The 22,248-nt window shown below is 47.6% G+C and overlaps 1 protein-coding gene across 2 annotated transcripts in view; it reads right to left on the minus strand.

The window, feature by feature from the left end:
- LOC122377821 overlaps nucleotides 1-21,890 on the minus strand; it is a 31,912-nt gene extending 10,022 nt beyond the window's left edge. For both annotated transcript variants that reach the window (XM_043358268.1, XM_043358267.1), the window contains exons 1-8: nucleotides 21,372-21,890; nucleotides 16,983-17,133; nucleotides 16,354-16,491; nucleotides 8,091-8,216; nucleotides 3,690-3,823; nucleotides 3,311-3,467; nucleotides 1,144-1,269; nucleotides 314-395 (exon numbers count right to left, since the gene is read on the minus strand). In XM_043358268.1, the coding sequence (XP_043214203.1) occupies nucleotides 314-395; nucleotides 1,144-1,269; nucleotides 3,311-3,467; nucleotides 3,690-3,823; nucleotides 8,091-8,216; nucleotides 16,354-16,491; nucleotides 16,983-17,133; nucleotides 21,372-21,725 (1,268 nt within the window). In that variant the 5' untranslated portion in view covers nucleotides 21,726-21,890. The remainder of the gene's footprint in view (nucleotides 1-313; nucleotides 396-1,143; nucleotides 1,270-3,310; nucleotides 3,468-3,689; nucleotides 3,824-8,090; nucleotides 8,217-16,353; nucleotides 16,492-16,982; nucleotides 17,134-21,371) is intronic.
- Between the last annotated feature and the right edge of the window lie 358 nt (nucleotides 21,891-22,248).

Consider the following 22,248-nt stretch of genomic DNA (forward strand, 5'->3'; position numbering starts at 1 on the left):
GACAGGACTCGGTCGCATCCCCAAGGTCATTGTCCGTCCGACAAGGCAAGGTCGCAACGCACTGCTGCAGGCGTCATGCCGCAACTAACCATGATTGCTACAGCTTTCTTTGACGTCTGTCACGTCATCATGCTGATCAAAACGTCATGAACAACGCAAGTCACTGGCGCGTGGCCTCTCTTTTCATGTGTGCGATGTGTAAAACGGGTCAAGAGACACGCAAGAATGCCTATAGGGATTCCAGGAAGGATGGTGCGTCGTTTAAAGTTTTCCTTGTATAGTGACGACACGTCACAAAGGAGACCATTCTTACCCAATGGCGACACTGATTGCGAGAAACTCGAAGTTGAAGGGCAGAGGCTGGGTGTATGACTCCTGGTACATCGGCAAAATGTCTGAAAATAAGACAGAGAGAAGTGTTATTGCGGCTGAGATGAAATCCACAACCGTAAAGCCTAACGATGCTGTCTCACTTTTTTTCATTTTGCCACATGTCACCGGCTAAACGTAACGGTTCAAAGATCATCCACTGCTGCTCCTAGATGGGAAAGCACAAAGTTGCATGGCAATTGACATGAAAAAGTCGAGGATGTTAGCTTTATACTAATGGCCGATTTTACAATAGGCAGCTACGCTACCTCGCTCGATATTTTTAACAAATTGTACCGTCAAAATATGTCTTCAACGATAAGTGGTGCAAGCATTAACATTACATATTGTGCAAATTATATTCAATAATTTTAAAGTGTTCCTGCCTGTACAGTTGGAAGGGAAAATCTGGAACAATTGAACACAACTGCTGAATCTGACCGGTAATTTTTAACGACCTCAAATCTGGACCCGACACAAATGACTTGAGCCCCCAGCGTGCATGCCCGAATAAGGTTTGCCCATGGCACATCACTTTCCTGTTGTCGCCTACCACTGGCACTCATGCATAGCTTTGGACCGATTTCCTCGAGCCATGGAGGAAAATCGGCCACCTTTCCGACCGTCAATACGAATACGATGTTTCTAGATCAGTTCACAATGATAAAAGCTATCATCTTATGTTGAATATATTATAGGTATAGGTACTATTGGCACTTGATTACCATAAAATTCATAAAATAGAAAGTAATAACGTCTTATCTAATATCTTACCAGTGCCGTGGTACATTTGCGAGAGGTATTTGTAGAAGAGGGTTCCGCACACCGCTGCGAAGAAGCCCCTCCAGTAGTTTCTCACGGCGAAGTAGGATCGAGTCGCCTCAATGCTGAAGAGCACGCCTGCCAACAAACACGGAAGTTGTAGAATAAAAGCAGTGGTGGATGGCGTATAATGAAAGGTCAGCAAGTCGTAAGGCTTGGACGTCAAAGGAGAACATTTCGTAATGAGCCGGACAGAATTGACGAGGAAATGATGCCGGGAACAAGGTCAGCTCGACTTGTTGCTTGCAGCATCAGTGAGTTTGTTTAGCAATCCAAAGGGGCAATAAGTCAACAAAGTTTATTGCTAAATTAGCAATAAGCTTCGTTGACTTATTGCCCCTTTGCATGAGGATTGAGGGATGAAGTGAAGGATTACCACTGGTAGGTAGTAAACTACTTTACTTCACAGCATGCACTGCGGCAGGGCGCCTACAATACATGCTGCCTAATGGTGGTTTATTGCGCAGCAGCGTTATTTTTATGGCCGTTTTTTGTGTCATTAATTTAACGTTTGAAGGACATAAGTTACATGGACTTATCAGCAAAACAATATGCCATGCGACCTCGAGCACCGGCAGCATGCACATTACATAGCTTTTAACCCACGAGCCGCTGGGGGGGGGGCATAAAGTTGCCCCCCCTTTACGTTTTGTGAAATATCTCCGAAACCTGATGAGCTACGAACGTGAAACTTGGCATAGCTTCAAATGAATACCTAGGCAATGTTAGAGGAAAGTTTGGTGGTTGTAGCACCTAAGATGACGTCACAGTGACGTCATAAATTTTTGTCGTTTTCCGATATGGACCGTTTCTGATGACGCTGAGCATGAAACTCGACTGTAAATGAACTAGACAGCACCTGCTGTCATCCTAAAACATCTTACTACACTTCCATCTAGTTTCTGACCAATAATCGGCCATTTATATTCGGTCCCATATATGTGATGTATCGTGAGGAATATGAGAGTCGCAAATCTATAATTTCACTTATGACGTCACTGTGACGTCATTTCAAATGGGATCGACACCAAATGTGGACACAACCTCGGCTAGGTATTCAGGAAGATGTGTGCAAAGTTTCGTTTCTCTATCTCTTCGCGTTGCGACGATATCGTCGCAGAAGTAAAGGGGGGCAACTTTATGCCCCCCCCCCCCAGCGGCCGGCGGGTGGCGCGGAGGCCCAGCGGCCGCCGGGTTAAAGATTACCTAAATCCGTCGAGGTAACAAGTGGTGAATCCCAGAGTTGACAACCAATGGAACTGTTGAATGCGATGTATGCTTTATATGGACGGTAAGTGGTTTATAATAAAGAATACTGCAGCGAATATGGGATATTGCTGCTACAGTTTACGTTAGCAATACATCGCTTGAACTTGAACATACCTCGATTGAAAACTTTGTGAATAATGGTGATAGTAACAGGTGTATTCTGCTTGCTAAGCAGCGATCAATTTATTATTGACCGATTAGCGCATGTAAATTTTGCCAAAAGGTGACGCATATAATAATTAAATCAAATAAAACAGCTTAGAAAACACTATCTCAACATGCGACTGCAAGTTTAAAGGGACCCTCCCACCTTAACATTAGTTTTGAGTTGAGATAGCCAAATTGGTGGCCATGGCCTGAAAATATCGGTTTGGGCATTCACAACATCGAAAAATGCTTTAATTCGGAGATATGGAATTTCAAACTTGCAGTTTTCGGATTCTAAGGGGCTAATGCATTGGTATGCCCCCTTAGAATTTGTGACGTCAGCGGAGATCTAACGATTTTTAAATCTTTTACTAAAACATTTGGCAGCACGCGGTGGTATATGCTGCTTTGCGCGCAACAAATGCCGCACTTTCAAATAAAGTCGCTAGGAACAGCGGAGATCCCAAAAAGTAAACAAAAGTAAAAGTCTAATATCTTGAAAACCGGTGAATATTTTTCGATGAAATTTGGTAGATATTCATTTTTGCTCTTTCTGAACCGAGCGACATCACTTTCATGCCAATTCATTAACTTTTCTGAAGGTGGGAGGGTCCCTTTAAGAACCACTTTTTTCGGTGAACTACCCCCGATAGAGGTTGAAGCAGAATTCAGATCATGAGAGCCCCTGTGGTTGGTGACCTACCTCCGACGGGTGCTCCGTAGCAGACGGCAGCACCCATAGTACAGGCCGCCGCCACCAGTTCGTTGCCAGAGTGACGCTCCAGCTCCTCCGCCGAAATATCTTTGAAGATTTTAGTGATGAACAGGGCGAAAATGGCCGCTACGTGCGTTACCGGACCCTGGAACACGATATAGATTGCTACATACGATAATCGCTGAGAGGAGAGGATTTCTGTTTTAGTTAAACATTTTTTCAATAATGAGTTTGAGTTTTGATAAATAACAGAAAGTCGATATAAAGCAACGTTATTGTATTGAGATAGTGCAGACACTTGCGATGTAATGCTTTCCGAACGCTCTCAGAAAGCCACAAAGCGACATAATGACAGCAAATAACCCACCTCCTTTCCAAGTGGCAGTTCGGTGCATAGTGTGATCGGCAAGAAGATAATCTTTCCAATACACGTGATCGGCGAAAACGTGTTCTTCATCTTCACGCCCTGGAGGTAGGCCTTCATCTCGGGAAAACCGGATCCTGAAACGACCACATCAAATTGTCATCAAATGCCTCTTGCACCAAAATACCTAGCTAGGTAGAATCGGCAAAATACCTACCTAGTAAAACTACCTACGGCGGTAACTTCTCTTGCACCATCCTACCTACCTACCTAGGTAAATTTGACAGCTCGCGTTTTTAGGATTTGTTTTGATTGGCTGTTTGGCGACGATTTATTTGTGGGCGCAAACAAATAGTAACTAAAGAAAACAATTAAATGGATATTGTTTTTATTAATATACATTTTGGCATTATGAAATCATCTTTCATTTACGTAAATACCGATAGAAGTGAGTTTGCTATTAAATTACTTGAACAAATAAGCTTCGTTTCCATGGCAACGAGTGAGTCTTCAACCTGGCTGTTCTGCTACGGAGGTTTATCGCCTTGGTACGGAGAAGCACCTCTGTGAACCCATGTAGCATTTAGTCAATTATATTATTATTCACTCATAAAACATTGATTTATCATTGTCTAAACATTTTGTTATGCCTAATTTACATAAAAGTACCCGTGGATTATCATGTATTGTGCCTATTGTTACTAATTGAATCATTTTACCTAAGGTTTTGCTAGTTATTTTGGAAGCCCGCGTTTACCGTCAAACCGTCAAAAATTCCTCCGCGAGTACTTCTTTCCGGCTTTCGGTGCAAGAGGAAAACAGCCGGTCGGACTTTAACAATTGGTAAGTTCTTATGCCGCTCGGTAGAATTTCTAGGTAAATTTTCACGGTAGCGTTTTTTGGTAGGTAGTTTGGTGCAAGAGAATCTAGGTAAAATCTGAATTTACCTAGGTAGGTAGTTTGGTGCAAGAGGCCTCAGGTCATGGAACTTCCGAAAGGCTTCCTCTTTGGGTACTAGCTTTGTTGGTTTTGCGTGTTCCGCCCAATTAAACACCTATCTTAGTTGTTTCCTAATCCCCCAGGAAGAGCTAAACAAGTTTTGGGTCATTATGTTAAGATCAAGGTCGAAGTGAAGGACTTCGGAGATGACTAGAACACAACAGGTGGCGTCACCACAACAATTAAAGCTGACCAATCAGCTACGCCACTCACCGCATGAGGCAATAAAACCGTCTAATAAAAAGGCTAAATCACTTTAATTACACGAGTAAAAACCGACAGAAGGCAGGACCTGTCCCGTGTCCGGCATACATGACGGTGACTTTGTAGAAATTATCTGGGTCAGACGATTGAACGCAGAATGCAGTGTGGTAAGTGGTTAGGACTGATCATGTTTTGTTGAACTATGCAGTTCATTTACTTAAGTCCCATGGCTGTGTGGCGTGGGTCACATTGAGCTGCCCAACCAAACCAACCGACATATACAATTTATCACTTAAAGGTAGTGTGCCAGCTTTCCTGGACCGTATGGAGTTAATGGCCCAGATAAGGAGAACCGGATTTTTAGAACTTATCCATACCTTCAAAACTCATGGAAACGTCTTAAATTCTTCAAATTTTGAGTACCCCAGTGCGAAATTCGCCCCGACGGGTTGTCGGTCGTACCCCAACCACATTTCACACCACTATGAACAATAAATGCACACACTGAAATCGCTATTACCGATATGCTTATCCAATCAAGTTTCGATAAACCCGTTCATCATCAGCTCCTGCGGTTTCGAACACGCCTGTTAGGTGGTGCGGTAGACCACGCCCAAAGCCAGGGCCCCGGTAACGTGAGGTAGCCGAGTCAGGGCAGCGTGCGCTGACCCAAGCCGGAGCCGCGCGTCCTCCCGGTGTCATGTGATAGCCCGGGGCTGCCCGCGGGGATGCGGTAGACCGCGCCCAAAGCTGCGGCCCCGGCTTGGGTCAGCGCACGCTGCCCCGACTCGGCTACCTCACGTTACCGGGGCCCTGGCTTTGGGCGCGGCTTCTGCTCATACTTTGTGGTGCGGTGGTGGTGCGTCGGGCTGCGCGCTCTGACTTCGGCCAAGAAAAATGCGTCAGCTGATCATTGTCATTTCTGCCACTTGCGTGTGGTGAAATGGGGTCATAACTTATGAGACGGCTTTTTCATATCAATTATTTTACATAAAATCATATTTCAAACCATAAATAATGTTCGACAGCCAAATAAAAGAAACAATACCAATACGGGCTTACAGTTTAAGGCTCGACATTGTGTTGTCTACGATTAGACAGCTGATAACTCATTCCCGTACGTCGTATGGTCGTAACACTATAATGACCTTTGCTTATTGTCACAAGTGCGCCGCATTCGCGATTGTTGCCCGACGCCTGTTTGCAGGTGAGCCCACTACAGTTGTTATACATATCTAAAAACCGATAAACTTTTAGGCGAAAAAGGCACTATTCCAGGCCCATTTTTGATTTTTTTTTTGCGATATTAGGTAAAAACAGAAGCTTCTTATCCTAGGAAAAATAAAATGGGAAATCTTTCAAAGGTGGCTCACTACCTTTAAAGCCACGATTGATTTTACCCCTAACCGCATACAAGTGGCTGGTGAGTTGTTACGACATCCATTCACCACCGTATAACCACGCCCTCGCCGTTCCAAATACCACCGGATAGCCTCCGGACTGATCTGGCCGCTAACCAGAACAGTGGCGCCGCGCAGCTGGCACGCGCTGGCTGACCACAGCCCGGTGCGTCGGCCCTCAGAGGTAGAACAGACACGAACAGAGGCCGCTGACTTACATCATTCACCGGGCCACAGAGGAGATACAGTCACACTGGGGCAACAGCGGCCACTAAAGGCGCCTTGACATCACCACATACCGCCATGTGTACTGCGGTGCGGCGGCGATGATAAACGAATAAAGAGCCTTGTTTACAGCTTGGTTGTTATGGAGAGGCGCTCTGTGATTTATAAAGCTCAGGTTACACCATGCAAATATTACAAGGACTTTTTCTAAACATGCACCGTCCTACGGTTGATCCTATGTTTGAACATTATTGATCATGCAGCAACTGGTTTTGGTCATGGCTTCTTTATACTCCTTACGTGCGGCACCACCTGGCTATGCGACAAGACCCTGTTAAGTGTCCACTTGTCAAACACGTTTTACCGTGATCTCATAATCCTACGCAATTATACATAAGATCTGTTTATGCATTTGAGAAGCTGCTCAATTACCTTATTTGTCCAACCGCTTCGCAGCTTCATTTGCTATAAAAACATAACTGTTTCTGACGCTGACCATAATAATAAGCTATCATTGCGATGAAAGTGCGGTATAATGTTGTGCTGACCGTTTCATGACAAAGCCAGGCCTGTATAAATAAGCTGGAGTTCACCGGCAGAAAACTATTGCGTTGCATGTAAATGGAATATACAAAGTAAGGAAATAGAAGTTCTTTGTTGCCAATTGTGAAAAGTTTGCAGTTTGCAAAGCTGAGCGCTTTAGGGCTTTGGATTGTTCATAAACCACAAAGGCAAAGTCCAAAACTTCGACACTCACAAGCGACAAGCAAGTCACATCAACTCATCGCTAAAAGACAGCTGCTCAGTACTCGCTGCACTCGTATCAGCAATATCAACGGTGCAGCATCCGACAGTTATTCGCCAAATTGCCGATTCATCGCCTCTGCGGTGCGATACGGCTCGGTGGGATTCTGTGCACTCTGACAGACCGTGACATGTCTGTCCCAGGCGGTGCAACAGACGGTGAGATCGGGACATCTGTCAACCACAGACTCCGCGGACTCAGAGACCCAGAAAGAGCCAGCCGGGGGCGTTGAACTGATGACGAGATGTGTGACCTGACTGTCCGTCCAAATTGTCTCATGGGGTGGTGTGGTGGACTAAATCGTAAATGGGGCAAACACAACACACGTCAGTGTACGAATTAGGGTAGGAGTGAGTCAGTCTGTCCTGTAAAGAGGACAGTGACAGGATCAAATTATAAACAGACGTCGCCCAGCGGTCTGCCATGGCAGGAAGGAGGACACAGGACATTTGTATGTAAACAAATGTCGCAAAGTCATGAGTTTACAATGAAGCACACAGAAAACAAACCATGACAGGTTTATAACTTACCCGCCATTAAAGTGTCGGGCCCGGAAGTTGAAAACACATCATTATTTATGCCAAAACATAACTAATGCTTTAGTTCAATCAAAGTAATCAGCACTTATAGTCACGCTATTAGGAGCCGTTCGCTCACACTCAAAACTTCCTCGATCGCACCGAGCTATCGATTCTCCACATCCCCAAATCGCCTATTCGTGCACACTGCACACTCCCCGTCTTCCGAAGTCCCACATCTCCAATCACTAACCTGTGGCGCTGGGTATGAACCAGGCGATGAAGAGGGCGGCGGCGATGGCGATTCCTGAGGTGAGCGTGTACCAGACGACCATCCGACTCGCCAGGTCACCCGCCGCCATGAACGCCTGTAGACGGACTGCGAAACAGAGAAGAATTGCAGTACAGTGATGTTATCCTTTTAAAAACATGAAATACGCGCAGCTCGTGTGAGCAAAATAAGAACTAGGGTAGGATTGGTCAACAAGATCAGGGAAAAATAGTTTTGTTTAAAGGTAGTGTGCCACCTTTGAAAGATTTCCCATTTTATTTTTCCTAGGATAAGAAGCTTCTGTTTTTACCTAATATCGCAAAAAAATCAAAAATGGGCCTGGAATAGTGCCTTTTTCGCCTAAAAGTTTTTCGGTTTTTAGATATGTATAACAACTGTAGTGGGCTCACCTGCAAACAGGCGTCGGGCAACAATCGCGAATGCGGCGCACTTGTGACAATAAGCAAAGGTCATTATAGTGTTACGACCATACGACGTACGGGAATGAGTTATCAGCTGTCTAATCGTAGACAACACAAGAACCCGGTTTACATAGCATATTTGACGAGGCTCTAGCTCGTTAATTTGGCGATGATTTCGTTGCAGTGGTCTTCAAATGTTTAGAGAGGATCATTTTGTAAATTTTTAAGCACCATTGGCATCTTTTGCAACATCACGGACGGAGATATAAGCTTGCAACAAACCCTATGTAAACGCGTCTAATGTCGAGCCTTAAACTGTAAGCCCGTATTGGTATTGTTTCTTTTATTTGGCTGTCGAACATTATTTATGGTTTGAAATATGATTTTATGTAAAATAATTGATATGAAAAAGCCGTCTTATAAGTTATGACCCCATTTCACCACACGCAAGTGGCAGAAATGACAATGATCAGCTGACGCATTTTTCTTGGCCGAAGTCAGAGCGCGCGGCCCGACGCACCACGCGTATTTGGAAATTCCGACCTCGACGAGCATCAGAAGCCACCTAACAGGCGTGTTCGAAACCGCAGGAGATGATGATGAACGGGTTTATCGAAACTTGGTTGGATGAGCATATCGGTAATAGCGATTTCAGTGTGTGCATTTATTGTTCATAGTGGTGTGAAATGTGGTTGGGGTACAACCGACAACCCGTCGGGGCGAATTTCGCACTGGGGTACTCAAAATTTGAAAGAATTTAAGACGTTTCCATGAGTTTTGAAGGTATGGATAAGTTCTAAAAATCCGGTTCTCCTTATCTGGGCCATTAACTCCATACGGTCCAAGAAAGCTGGCACACTACCTTTAAAGCGATTTATGGAACTTAAAATAGCGAGCAAGTTCATGATGCAAAATGGAAAATTACATCACCGCAGCCTCGAAAGCCTTGCAGTTAAAGGGGACTTTGTAATTATTTTATTGTGTTCATTTCCTGACGATATCATAGTTGCTCAGTATTGAATCAATTAATCATTCGAACCTTCCGCTGCGAAACAAACATCATCCAGCAGATTCTAATACAGCTATGCTCATAAGCACAGCAGACCGTATCATTATACTGTCTGGATGCTTCAAGCACCGCGTAGCGCGACCGTCATGCTTTTTATAATCAGGGTAACTGTCTCGCGAGCCGATGGGTTTCCAGCACCTGCCGGATATTCCCAGATAGTCGGGTGCTGGTCGGCCCCACACAGCCGATCCATCCATCGGGGTGGCCTCGACTATTGGCGGAAAGGCCGCACACGGCACGGACGGAGTCGAGGTAAGGATGTCCATTGTCCGTCATCGTCCAACTATCAGACAATCGCTACGACGACTAACACAGAGGAGAGGGCGCGCGCCGTGAGTGTGCCGAGCCGCGGGTAAACCGTGCCGATTTGGCCGAGCCCGTTTGGTAACCGGTCCGAGCCGCCAAAAATCCGGCCCAAATCCGTGCAGCCTTGCTGATGGCTGGCCGGCCGCGGCTCGACAGGACGGTTAGGACGGTGCAGGACGGGACTGATGATTATCCGTGCGTTGCGCTACCATGGGCTGAAGAGAGGATTTATTGGTGGATTAGGCAAAATTCTGAGCTGCGAATGTTGGAGAGTTAGCCGTTGGACAAGTAATGAAACGTCAAAGTATAAGTCAAAGTATCTTTATAGCTGTCACATTTGTTACGCAATAGATGCGACCAGTAATGAATTCATGCTTTTACGAGTAAGAGTGCGTTTTAACCCGGCGGCCGCTGGGCCTCCGCGCCACCCGCCGGCCGCTGGGGGGGGCATAAAGTTGCCCCCCCTTTACTTCTGCGACGATATCGTCGCAACGCGAAGAGATAGAGAAGCGAAACTTTGCACACATCTTCCTAAATACCTAGCCGAGGTTGTGTCCAAATTTGGTGTCGATCCCATTTGAAATGACGTCACAGTGAGGTCATAAGTGAAATTATAGATTTACGACTCTCATATTCCTCACGATACATCACATATATGGGACCGAATATAAAGGGCCGATTATTGGTCAGAAACTAGATGGAAGTGTAGTAAGATGTTTTAGGATGACAGCAGGTGCTGTCCAGTTCATTTACAGTCGAGTTTCATGCTCAGCGTCATCAGAAACGGTCCATGTCGGAAAACGACAAAACTTCATGACGTCACTGTGACGTCATCTTAGGTGCTACAACCACCAAACTTTCCTCAAACATTGCCTAGGTATTCATTTGAAGCTACGCCAAGTTTCGCGTTCGTAGCTCATCAGGTTTCGGAGATATTTCACAAAACGTAAAGGGGGGGGGCAACTTTATGCCCCCCCCCCCAGCGGCTCGTGGGTTAACCATGCCATTGACACATTTCATTGCATTCTAGCGGCTAGCCAGTAGCCATTTAATCAAACTTCGCTGCCATCTATTCACAGCCATTTAGTTATTTTGGAAATCACGACCTTATACGCATCATTGAAACTGCGTTACGTTACGGTAACCGCGCCTTTTGCCATATGGTAGCAAGGTCACTCCAAGGTTTCCCCAGAATAAAGGCCACCTCATCCGAGACACGGGCTCGATAATCTCTGGTTCTCGCGGTGTGATCACTTTGATCTGGGCCTGTCCCGGCACCGTCGCCGCCTGTTCCGCACGCAAGGTCTCGGCCAGCGCGAGGCGAGTCATTAGAAATCCCAGCTGACTACCGTTCCGTGCCGCCTCTGTCTACTAGTGACGTCACTAATCACACACATGACGTCATCGTGAGGAGAGGAGGGTGACCGTGGTGCCCGGAGACGGTCGGGCAGCTGCGCAGACCGGACGTCGCCGACCACCGATCGGTCTGCGGTCGGTACCGGACGCGCCGCCTCCGCCCCCGTCCCCGTCCCGTCACCACACTGCCCCACCGCCATCCGCCTTCGCCGCCGCAGCAGCCACCGCCATCCGCCACCACCACCGCCGCCACCGGCGCCTTCGGGCTCGGTGAGCCACATACTATCAGTGAGTCGGCGACCATCAAAGGTTCGTCGGTCAGTGATTTGGAAGGAGGGTGGTCACTCGAGCCGACTCCACACCCGCAGGGAGGGAGCTGTAATCATTGGGTAGATGTTCGGACAAGAGACCGACCCCGAGGCAGCTTGAACGTCGACGGAGAATACCTTGTCGCAACGCACTGCACGTGAGGACCGGGAGAGAGTGAGCGTCGGCCTGGTTTGACGATGCACCTTTGGCTACTGGAGGAGGAGGGAAAAACTGGTACAAACTGGATAGGAGAGGAACGCAGTTCGCAGATTTTTATGCATGGTTCGGTACTGCGCGGCATATAGAAGCAAACAGAAATGGTGTGAGATGTCAAATAATCTGGATAGTGGTGTGCGAATGCAATTATATAACAAGCGAAAAGACAACCATAGCCAACTGTTCTAATTGTTCGGTCATGCTGAAGACACGTTCCTTTTTACGCTGCTATTCTGAGTACCAGTGGTTTTGGGAACGCCGCTCGGGTGCTTTTCCAGCCAATCGTGCATGTTCAGCTGAGGAATTTCCGTGTATGTAGACCCCAGACTGAACCGGAAAATTTACAGCGCAATATGTCATCAGAACGCTCCTCCGTGACCATTTACGGAAGCAAGCAGCGAGTGGAACGCACAAGTTGACACCATTCAAACATATCTAGCATGTATCTTGTGACAGCATAATAGAAACCTCTTTTCTAGTTCGGGGCTTTGGATGTTCTTATTTAGAAGTAGGTATAAATACAAAGTGTTCTTCAATTGACATTTTACAAAACTCTAATGACCTTACAATTATTTTCCTTGAGCGGGCACACGTGGCAGACGCGTAGATTGAAGCGTGATGGTAATGCTTTGTTATCAAAATAAAAAATGACTTTGACATAAGCAGTAAATCCCGAAATCAAGTTGAACCAAGACCTGCAATCCTTCGATAAACAATCAATCATACACGGGTGATTTTCAACGACATCAGGGATTCACCTCTCTTGATTTCGCAATCCTAAATAGCTGTTTATCACGAACAGTGAAGCGCTGTAAACCGAACGTTTTTCGTCCGGTATAGTGCGTATCCCAAACGTGACTGCGAGCGAACCTCGGGACGAGTGTGTAGGTATGGTGGTGTGAGTTCCTCCTCGTGCGTGACAGCGCCACCGGAGGATCCTCGGCTCGTCTAACAGGTCCAAGTCACGGAGCAACGGAAGGCTGTCATCATACAGCGATTTTCGTACAGTGGTTTGTCTCTATCTCGGCTAGAGCCGCATGGCCGGCCAGAAGTGCATCGCCACCGCCTGTGATGTAGCACCGCCGCAGTTGACTCGATTATGAAATGATCACTGCCGGTACTGAGGAAAGCATACGGCAGTTCCGGCCTGGTGCGGATGGCAACATCGGCAACATTGAAGAGTGGGAGAGAGGGATAGGGAGAGGGAGAGAGAGAGAGAGAGAGAGAGAGAGAGAGAGAGAGAGAGAGAGAGAGAGAGAGAGGGAGAGAGAGAAATGGGAGAAGGATGGATCGGAGATAACGGATGAGGAATGCACTCCGGGCGGCTCCGGCTCGCGCACCAATGTCCGGGTCGCCCAACCGGACGTTACGCAGCATCCCAACTGCTCAGCCCCACAGGCCTCGAGGGCAGCACTTTCTGGGCCACCCGGTACCGCTGGGCCATCGTGCACTCGTGCCAGGCACGGTGAAAGTCGACACGACTTGCGGCTCTGTGGAAGATCGGTCGCAAATCTCGTCCAAAACTCGCCACCAAGACGTCGGCGACGTCGGCAGATGGAACGTCTCTGGCTGAACAAGTCGCGGAACGCGTGGGAAAAGCACAGCGTCTCAGCTACAAACCGGCACCACAGCGTCGGCATTTCTCTGCCCGCACGACCGGCCCGGCCAGAGACCGCCGTACCGGTCACAGAGAGCTGACCGCCAGCTGTGCATGGCTGCTTGTTTGTCCAGCGACTGCGTCACGACTCACGGCGGTGCCAGTCACGACTCACGGTCCGGTCGTGACATCACGGCGCGTCTGTCGTCACGCAGTGTCTGTATAGGTGAGTCAGCCGTGCGGAGGTGCCCACTCGGCCGGCCGGAGCGTGCCAGGCGCCTGGTGACACGGCTGCGGCCGCGGTCTGCAGCCTGAAGTGAGACGTGAGAGAGACTACCCCGGCCGGAGGTGACGGCAAATGTGAACGCTGCAGGGGATTGATGCGGAATGTGCGGCCGTAAAACCGAGAGTCGTTCACTTCCGCATGAGTGACAGGAAGGTGAAAATAGCACAGGGGAAGTGAGAAGATGCGTGATGAAGAAATTCAGGGCATAGTGGCAGATTGAAAGCATATCGAATCGGATAAAGTGACATCTAAAAACGATTCATATTGTCATAATTTGTTTATCACTGCCCGGGAGCTGCCTAAAAGTGGTACCCCTAGGACTCTCTCTTTGATCGTATGTCTCCAAAGTCTATTGAATGAGTGCTCTTTTCTGTTTCGGAATACCACTCAAACTAAATATGACGAATCGCACAATTCTTATAGAATCCTTCACCAAACAAACAAAATTTGGATCTGGAAATCCGCCGAGCGATTGTTAGGTCACAGTCCGCTACAATTGCTTCCGGTGAAGCTCTTATTAACCTAGAATTTCTCCGCAATATCCCTTGGTTACAACCTTGATGATAATCACATTGAAGCCGAACGCAAAATCTCCGCCGGCACTATCAGTTGAGCGGGTTTGTCGCTGGAAGGTACTAGTTACATCACCCCACGATTAACTCCAGGGATCTCTGGCATCGCCTTTGTGTTCACCGCCCTTTGGTAACTCTGAGCACCAGTGACCATGGAAACCGGGGCTCCATGCGCACCGCAGGCGTCTGCTCCGGCTTTATTATTTCTGGAAGGTCAGGCATGGAAAGACGGACAGGCGGGCGAGCCGCAGAGCCGCCCCAGACTCACGGCGAGCCACCCCGGGATCACGGTGAACGGGTTCGTGACTCGTGACTGGCTCGTGACGTAACGTACCGCCGAAAACGCCAATCTCCGGGCCATGACCGTGACGGTGGCTGGGCATGCGTGACGGGCACGAGCCTCAAATTAGAGGTGGTGACGTCTGGTGTTGTTTAGTGACGTCTTCTGACGTCAGGTGACGTTCTATGACGTACTCTGACTATTGCTATTGACTGGTGATGGCTATTGACGTGGAATAATAAATACACTGGGAAGAACAACGGAGAAAAGGCAGCGACTGGTAAAGAATTTAGTTAACAACAATCTCAGTAATCTGGTAACGGAGGACGGTTCACCATTGCACTGGTCCATGACAACCGTCATGGTATAGCAGCATATCATACAAAGGTGCGGGCCGTGCGATGAAATACGGCCAAGGAGCGGCGAAGAGGGCTGAAGTGGACACGTTGCTGAGATGAGATGGGATTGTTACTGCGCCGCTGGGTTTAGACGAGAGATAACGGCACCTCAATGGCAGCAGTCAGAGTCGGCTGCACATCAGAGCAGACCAAAGACGGTAACAACTAACAACGGGGGAGAACTTGTTCGTGATGAAACACTTTCATTTTGGCGAGCTCATGCATGGGGGTATGAGTTTGCGATTTAATTGCAAGTCATAATTTCGTGTCACCTGTGTATTTTCCGAGTCGATATGTTTGTGCTAGCACTCAAAAAGCAACCCTAAAAAGATCTAGCGAAACATTGCAGTGATTTTTCTAGCTCTCAAAATTTCACTTAAGAATTTCAACCAAGTAGCTATAGCGCACACCACCCTTGAAAGAAAATGCCTCTGTACGACATTTGAGACCCCTGCGGAGCCTCAGCCGTCGCCTGTCCTCGCACGGCGGGCCCCTGACTGAACAGGTGAGGTCTCGCAAAATACAGCCGGTCGCACCACTCGCTGCTAAAAAGTCCACGGTCACAGGGACGCCCGGTGCAATTTTTGCAATCAGGCCTGCGTTTTTGTAACGGGAAACAAGCTCCTCGTGCAAGGCACCGCGCCTCACGGCCACCTTATAAGCAAACATCGAGGAAACTTCGGTTGGCTCGCTTTGAACATCCTGTTTAACGAGCCAATAGAGCGTCCCAGGTAGGCCACAGAATAAGCATGGAGCAATGCTTCGAAATCGCGTTCAGATGACTAACAAAATGGAAGGAAGCTAATTTGCATTAGCTTCCGTGAATGCGAGAAACGTTCGGCTCTGTGATTTGAAATCATCATTAGCATACTAACGACAACACTGTTTCAACATGCGTTTCCATGACTTTGCATAGAAGAAACTGATTCTTGAAATTTCTAAAATTATTAACTTGATTGCGCCGAGGCCTTGCCTAAGGGCACGAAATTTTGACTCAGCTCAGCGAAGGCATGAGCAATGAACATAATGTTCTGACTTTCGAAGCACGCTAAATAGGCCTGTGATCCAGATATTTGGATACAAGGTCTCTTATTTTCGCTGTATATTTGCACCGAGCTCTCCAATCTTCACGGCCCAATTATTAGTTACCGTGAAGAATAAAAATGTGTTCTCCTTACGCATTATTTTTGCGATTGTCATTGCTGATACAGACAAACATAGCGTACATCATTACGTTTCATGAACATGTTCAATCTTTAATTCTGATTATATTCAATCAATAGGATGCACAAACATAGCTGTCTGGCGCTAAGAGGCAGGCTTGCTCTTTTGAAGACATTGCAAGTTATGAACGAGCAGCGATACTAGTTCAAATGGTGGGATTTTTCTTTCGGTTTTCACATGGCACAAATCTCAGTGATGTAGAGTACTCACAATTGTGCAGCGCCTGGACGGTGACGTCGATGCCGAAGGAGTAGATTCCCATCAGACTTCCCAGGAGGGAGAGGAAGAGCCAGTCTTCGTACCGTCCTCTCGTCCATTTTCTCACCCAGGCCAGACATGACGAGCCATCTGAAACGAGTTTCTATTAATAAAATGTACGACAGATGACTTAGAATGTCTCATTGTCACACAGGAAAGCATATAGCCATGAACTGTGGAAAGCCCCATGTTCTGCAGTTAGCTGCGGTTTTGTGAAGCAGAGCGTTCATAGAGCTCTGGGATCCCCGAAGCAAAAGTACCGACTTTCTAGCGTGAGCCTAATATGGCAGGGCACAGACTTATCTATATAGAGAAGTCCGTGGGTAAGTCAAAGCCAATTTCCCAAAGAGGTCGCACGACATTGTTGCATTGGACTTTCCAGCATCACTAGGTCATCGAGCGACGTAATGAATATCAGCCCACCATCAACTGCACTCCATATAACGCTATCTGATCCCAATAGGCCGCATGTTTAGGTTTATCCAATATACACATCAATCGACTATTAACTGCGCAAGGGCTATTTGACGGGCGCATTTGACGGGCGCACGGATGACGGACGCACTAGTCAGTTCACTCACGTTCTGTGGCCTTCTCCTTCCAGGGGCTGTTGCCGGTGGTGATGACGTTGAAGCCGAGGTCCTCCTCCAGACAGGTGTCCAGGTCTGGCTCATCGTCTGGACGAGGGTTTCCGCTCGGCTCTGCACCCCTGGCTGACTGCTGTGCCTCCGCCTGGACAGACAAGAAACATATGGTGTAACGTCGGACCATATATCTTCGTTGCGATTTATTGAAGGAATAATTTGATTAATTCTAACGCAAAAACCTTGTGTATTTTTAATGCGGATCCGAGGTAATGACTTTTGCTGCAATTGCATGGAAATGTTCCCATTTATCATTTTATGTATTTCTACAGGGTCTCCATTTTTCGCGCAAAAGTTATCTAATGCAAACGTGTCATGGCGCGTAACCGAGACGCCATGCATAACAGGCAAAACATACTTATCGCACCACTTATCACCTCTATTCAATCTGCACTGGGTATCCCGAATATCTCGATCTCATCGAGATAATAAAATGTCAAGATCTACACAATGCACTTGCCCACGCGCTGGCAATCATTAACCTTCAAAGCCACGAATCAGACGGGCCCGGGTCAACTGACACCACAGTGAGGTTTAATATTCCACAGCACCCCACTCCAGAGTGTGCGGTGTCCTATTTCAGCCCCAGTTTCGGCGTCGGTACTGGCGGGGATAATGTTTCACCCAGCCCCACCACCACCAAATCGGCCCGACCCTCGCCGCACACAGCCCGGCACACGTGTCACAATGCACCGCTGTGTGTCACCGTTCGAACATCCAGCCCGTCTTTTGTCACAGACATGTGTGTGTTTGTGCTTCTCTGCCCCCGGCCCTGACACATGGACAGTGGCGCTCGCATCCTGGTTCTCAGAAGAGCTATGACACATGTGAGCGGTGCCATTGGAGCCCGTGTTGAGAACAATACAAGTGATGTCAGCTGCAGAATACCCCCTGGGGGCGTCACATCCGCCACAGAGACGATAACGGCGCAAGTCCGGCGCACCAAGTTTCATGCAGCAGCTGAGAGTGTCTTCAGAAGTTCTGATAAAGTCCCTAGCGGTGCGAGCTTACGCAACGCTACGTCGAATGGTGGGCGACTGGCGTAGATTTTATGGTTTGATTCATGAAACTTTCGGCGGTTGGCTGCGATAAAACAGTGGAGAAACCAGCGGAACGGACTTGTTGTCCACCAGTGCAGAAGAATCGGGACGGCTAAAAATTGTCACGAGGAGCGATGCGGTGCCGCACGGACAGGAACATGGGCGATTAGAGAGAACTTTAGACGGATCCGGTATTTCCTCGGTTTGGTTCGCGCGACCTGTTATAATCCTGTCAGGCAGCCTCGAGTGTGAAGTTCCCGATCGGACAGTGTGATTTTACATGTACTGGTGCATGTCTTTGCTAATGGCAGACTGTGATATCGTTATGTAGAGCGTGGATGCCGAAAGTAATCAGCCATACGCACAACGATTAATTTTAACATAATCACAAAGAAAATCAAGGAAACATTTTTCTTATGCAGTTTTCGGTTGCAGGTTGAAATGAATTTAACTTTGCTTGAGGTCATGCGTTTTTACATTCCGGATCACCGTTCCGACAGAAATGGACAATAGACGATCTACAAAGGCTCGGCCATTGTTACTTGAACGTTCTGGAAATTGACACCTAGTTAATGGAACCGAGCAGGCAATCGAACCATCCAGGCCATTTGACAAGGATTAATTTGGTTGACCTCAAAATGTGCCAGAAGTCTCTGACACGGTTCAGATGTGTCCACAAAGTTGTGTCGGCAAAACAGTTTAGGTAGGAAGCCCTGATTAATTCAGATTTCAGCGCTCGATAATAATTTCATACCAACCATTATAGCGAGCAGTAAGCGCATCAAAATAGATCTGTCGATGCTTTGCAAGGTCGCTGAGCAGCATGAATAACAGACTTGCAGAGTCTCAGACTGCACGGTGGAAAACAGCCAATAAATCATCATAAAAACTGGTCAGACCAGTGGGAGCCAGTTAAACCGTTTGTGCGCTGTGATTTACAAATAAGTGTGTTTGCACCTTAGACTGCACTGAGAGCTGTTTTGATTCCTTTTAAGCATATTAGGGGAATTGGTCTAAAACAACACCCTGATCATTTCTCCGAATATACCCCAAATACACTTTATTTGAATATCACTCTGAAATTCTTCTAATATACCCTACACTGAGAACCTTTTTGATTCCTTTTGAGCATATTAGGGGTTTTGGTCTAAAACAACACCCTGATCATTTCTTCGAATATACCCAAACTATACCCTTGTTCTTTAAATAGCTCCCTTGAATTCTTCTAATATACCCTAGTAAGTACCGAAGAGGAAAGGAATATGATTCCTGTTCTATTCCCTGCGATACCCACAGTACACTCCTTTTAACCTACCAAAATACCCTTACATCGAAACCTCCAGTATTCCTTCTAAGCGTATAAGGGGAATATTTTGCAAACTATACTCGCATTATACCACGTAACACTCCCGTATTATTCTGTGATTTCCATCACTGATCTCAATGTATTCTTGCATTAGACCCCACATAAACCCAGAAGGGAAAATAATAATGCCCTAGGTATATTCGTCGTAGAACTTGCTCAGAAACTGTCTCATTACTCTCAGCTCCCTCGTCCGATTTCCATTTATATATCGTAACACATCCAAAACGAGGGTTAAGGTTCTATCCCCAGCAGGGCGCGTGTGGCTGAATAGCCCAGCGGGGCGCGGGTTAGTGGTCAGCAACACGTCCAGGGAGCGACTGCCCGTCCTCCTCGCCCGTCCGGCCGGCCAGTCCCGGCCCGCCGACCGGTCACCGCCGGAGGCGCCGAGCGGCACAGGTACGGTATCTGACAGTAGCGGCAGAGACTGTACACTAGGGTATATTAGAAGAATTCAAGGGAGGTATTTAAAGAATGAGGGTATAGTTTGGGTATGTTCGAAGAAAATGATCAGGGTGTTGTTTTAGACCAAAACCCCTGATATGCTTAAAAGGAATCATTTGAGGAATCATTTGAGTATCTTAAGGGCATTCCGCCAGGAAAACGGCAGAGTTATAGGAGCATGACACACCATGATCAAAGGGAATAGAGAATCGTTTTGGTTGTCAGTGTGAAGTGTTGCTAGGATGAAAATTGCAGGTAACAAATCCTGTTTGGTCTACGCTTGTAAAGCAAATGAGATAATTTTTTATTATAAATTTAGTTCGAATGTTTGAATGAACGGATTGACACAGCCGAGGCCCACGCTAAGCAGAGCTTGTTGCGTAGACTCCGACTCCTACCACCCGATCGCGCAATTCCGGGTAACGGGAGAATTTATATGCCAAAGTTGAACGTGCCCTTCAAAGCCGGACACGGCCTGTCCCACTCAACTGACTTCAACTGGCTGCGGCTGCTCCCACCAACCGCTGACCATCCCCGTCAGGAGTCTCAAATATCGAGCGCCGGAGCGACTCGAACCCGGGCTCTCACTACCGGGAGTCCGGTGCTCTACCAACTGAGCTACGGGACAGGCAAATAATGAATGAGAACTCATTTAAAAATAAATGAGTTCTGAATTGTAAGCTTTTGAGGGTACTACTCACTAGAACGGTGTTGCTGAAAGCCGCGATCGAGAGCTGAAAGCTACTTGTAAATCTACTTTCGCCTTTTCACCGAAAAAAGCTTCGGGATAAGCTTGCTTTGTATTATAATATAGGTACCTGCTCAGTTCATTCTTACTGGATTTATTCATTGGATTTATTACTGGCGAGTGGCGTATGACAAACAAGAATAAATAGATCGTCCTCGGTCCTTATCGGCAAAGTTATAATGGAAAGCCGTATATAATGCCATTACAAAATCAGACAAGTGCTTGATTACATAAGTTACAGGTTCATGTGACCTTGATGAAATAACAACCTATTTCCTTGGTCGTTGGACATGTTTCAACAGTTGTGGGGTAAGATTAATTGTTCTGTGAATGCTCCAAGCCCAAAACCTTCCTCATTATCAATTGATTCCATAATGTTCGCGCTACCCTATATTACTGACAGCCAAATCGCAGCCAATATTCGTGCAGCTGCAGAATTAGCACTCACGCCATATCTAAGTTGCGTACAATCAGCAGACGCTTCAGCATGAATGCACCAGCTCCGTGACAGCCTACAAATGTTCTGAACTGCCAGCTTCCTGGGACCACACGCAACCGTCAAGATTGAAGGTCGGTGCGAAGCGCATACTGGGTCAAGTGGAAGCCATTTCGAAAAGCGAGTTCTCGAGATGCTTTGTAAAAATCACTGGCAGTCACTCTGAAAAAGTTACTCATTTTTTTAGGCGATAGTTTTGTGGAAAAAAATCAGCCACCCGATACGAAGCACTCACCTCCTTCGAAGCCCGTCTATCCGCTGCATTCATCTGCATGGCTTCTTTGAATATCTTCCGGTCAATGGTGCTCAGCGCCTCTGCCTCCTTGGACGCTCGACGATCAGCGGGACTCATGGCCATCGCTCCCTTCGGCGCCTTTCTGTCCAGAGTGCTCATCGCGGTAGCCCCCTTGGGTGCACTGCGATCAATCGTTCCCGTTTTCGATCCCTTCCGGCTGACGGGTCCGATCTTGATCCTCTCCATGGTGCTGCCCCTGGACACGCGCCTGTCGACGCTGCCGTTCTTGGACGACTTCCTGTCGATGGTGACCATGGCCAGCGCCTCTTTGGACGCTCTCCGGGGGGAGGCCATGTCTCTCGGCCCGGCAGTCGCCCGCGAGTGGCCGCTCGATCGTACAGCTGCCCGCGCCGGACCCGGCCGCCGCTCGCGTCAGAGGAAGTGACACCGCCGGCCGCTCGCCGTTCGCCGCCGCCGGCCAGGGGCACCCGCCGCCGTCTACTGTGCTCACACGACTGTGCACGGCGCTCGTGCACGCCCCGGGGTGGAGGAGCCAGTGGCCGGACCGGTCTCGGGGGCTCGCCGCCGGCAGACGCTGCCAGCGGCGCCCACTGACGCGCCATGCACCGGCCGAGAGTTCAGGGGACGATGATTTTTGTATTTCAGCAGCGCCGACTCGATTGAATCGTATAAGCTCTTGGGACGTTGGTGCAAGTTTTTTTTTGTGTTTTGAAGCAATTGCTAAATAATTCTCTTTTTAGCTGGAGAGCTACCACTTCAACTGCTGCACATGCTTGGTTACCACTCGATAGGGGCTTGAGCCAGGCTTCAGAATGTCATTATTATTATTATTATTATTATTATTATTATTATTATT

This window comes from Amphibalanus amphitrite, unplaced genomic scaffold (genome assembly GCF_019059575.1).
Source record: "Amphibalanus amphitrite isolate SeventyFive unplaced genomic scaffold, NRLGWU_Aamphi_draft 000051F_arrow, whole genome shotgun sequence".
Taxonomy (NCBI): domain Eukaryota; kingdom Metazoa; phylum Arthropoda; class Thecostraca; order Balanomorpha; family Balanidae; genus Amphibalanus; species Amphibalanus amphitrite.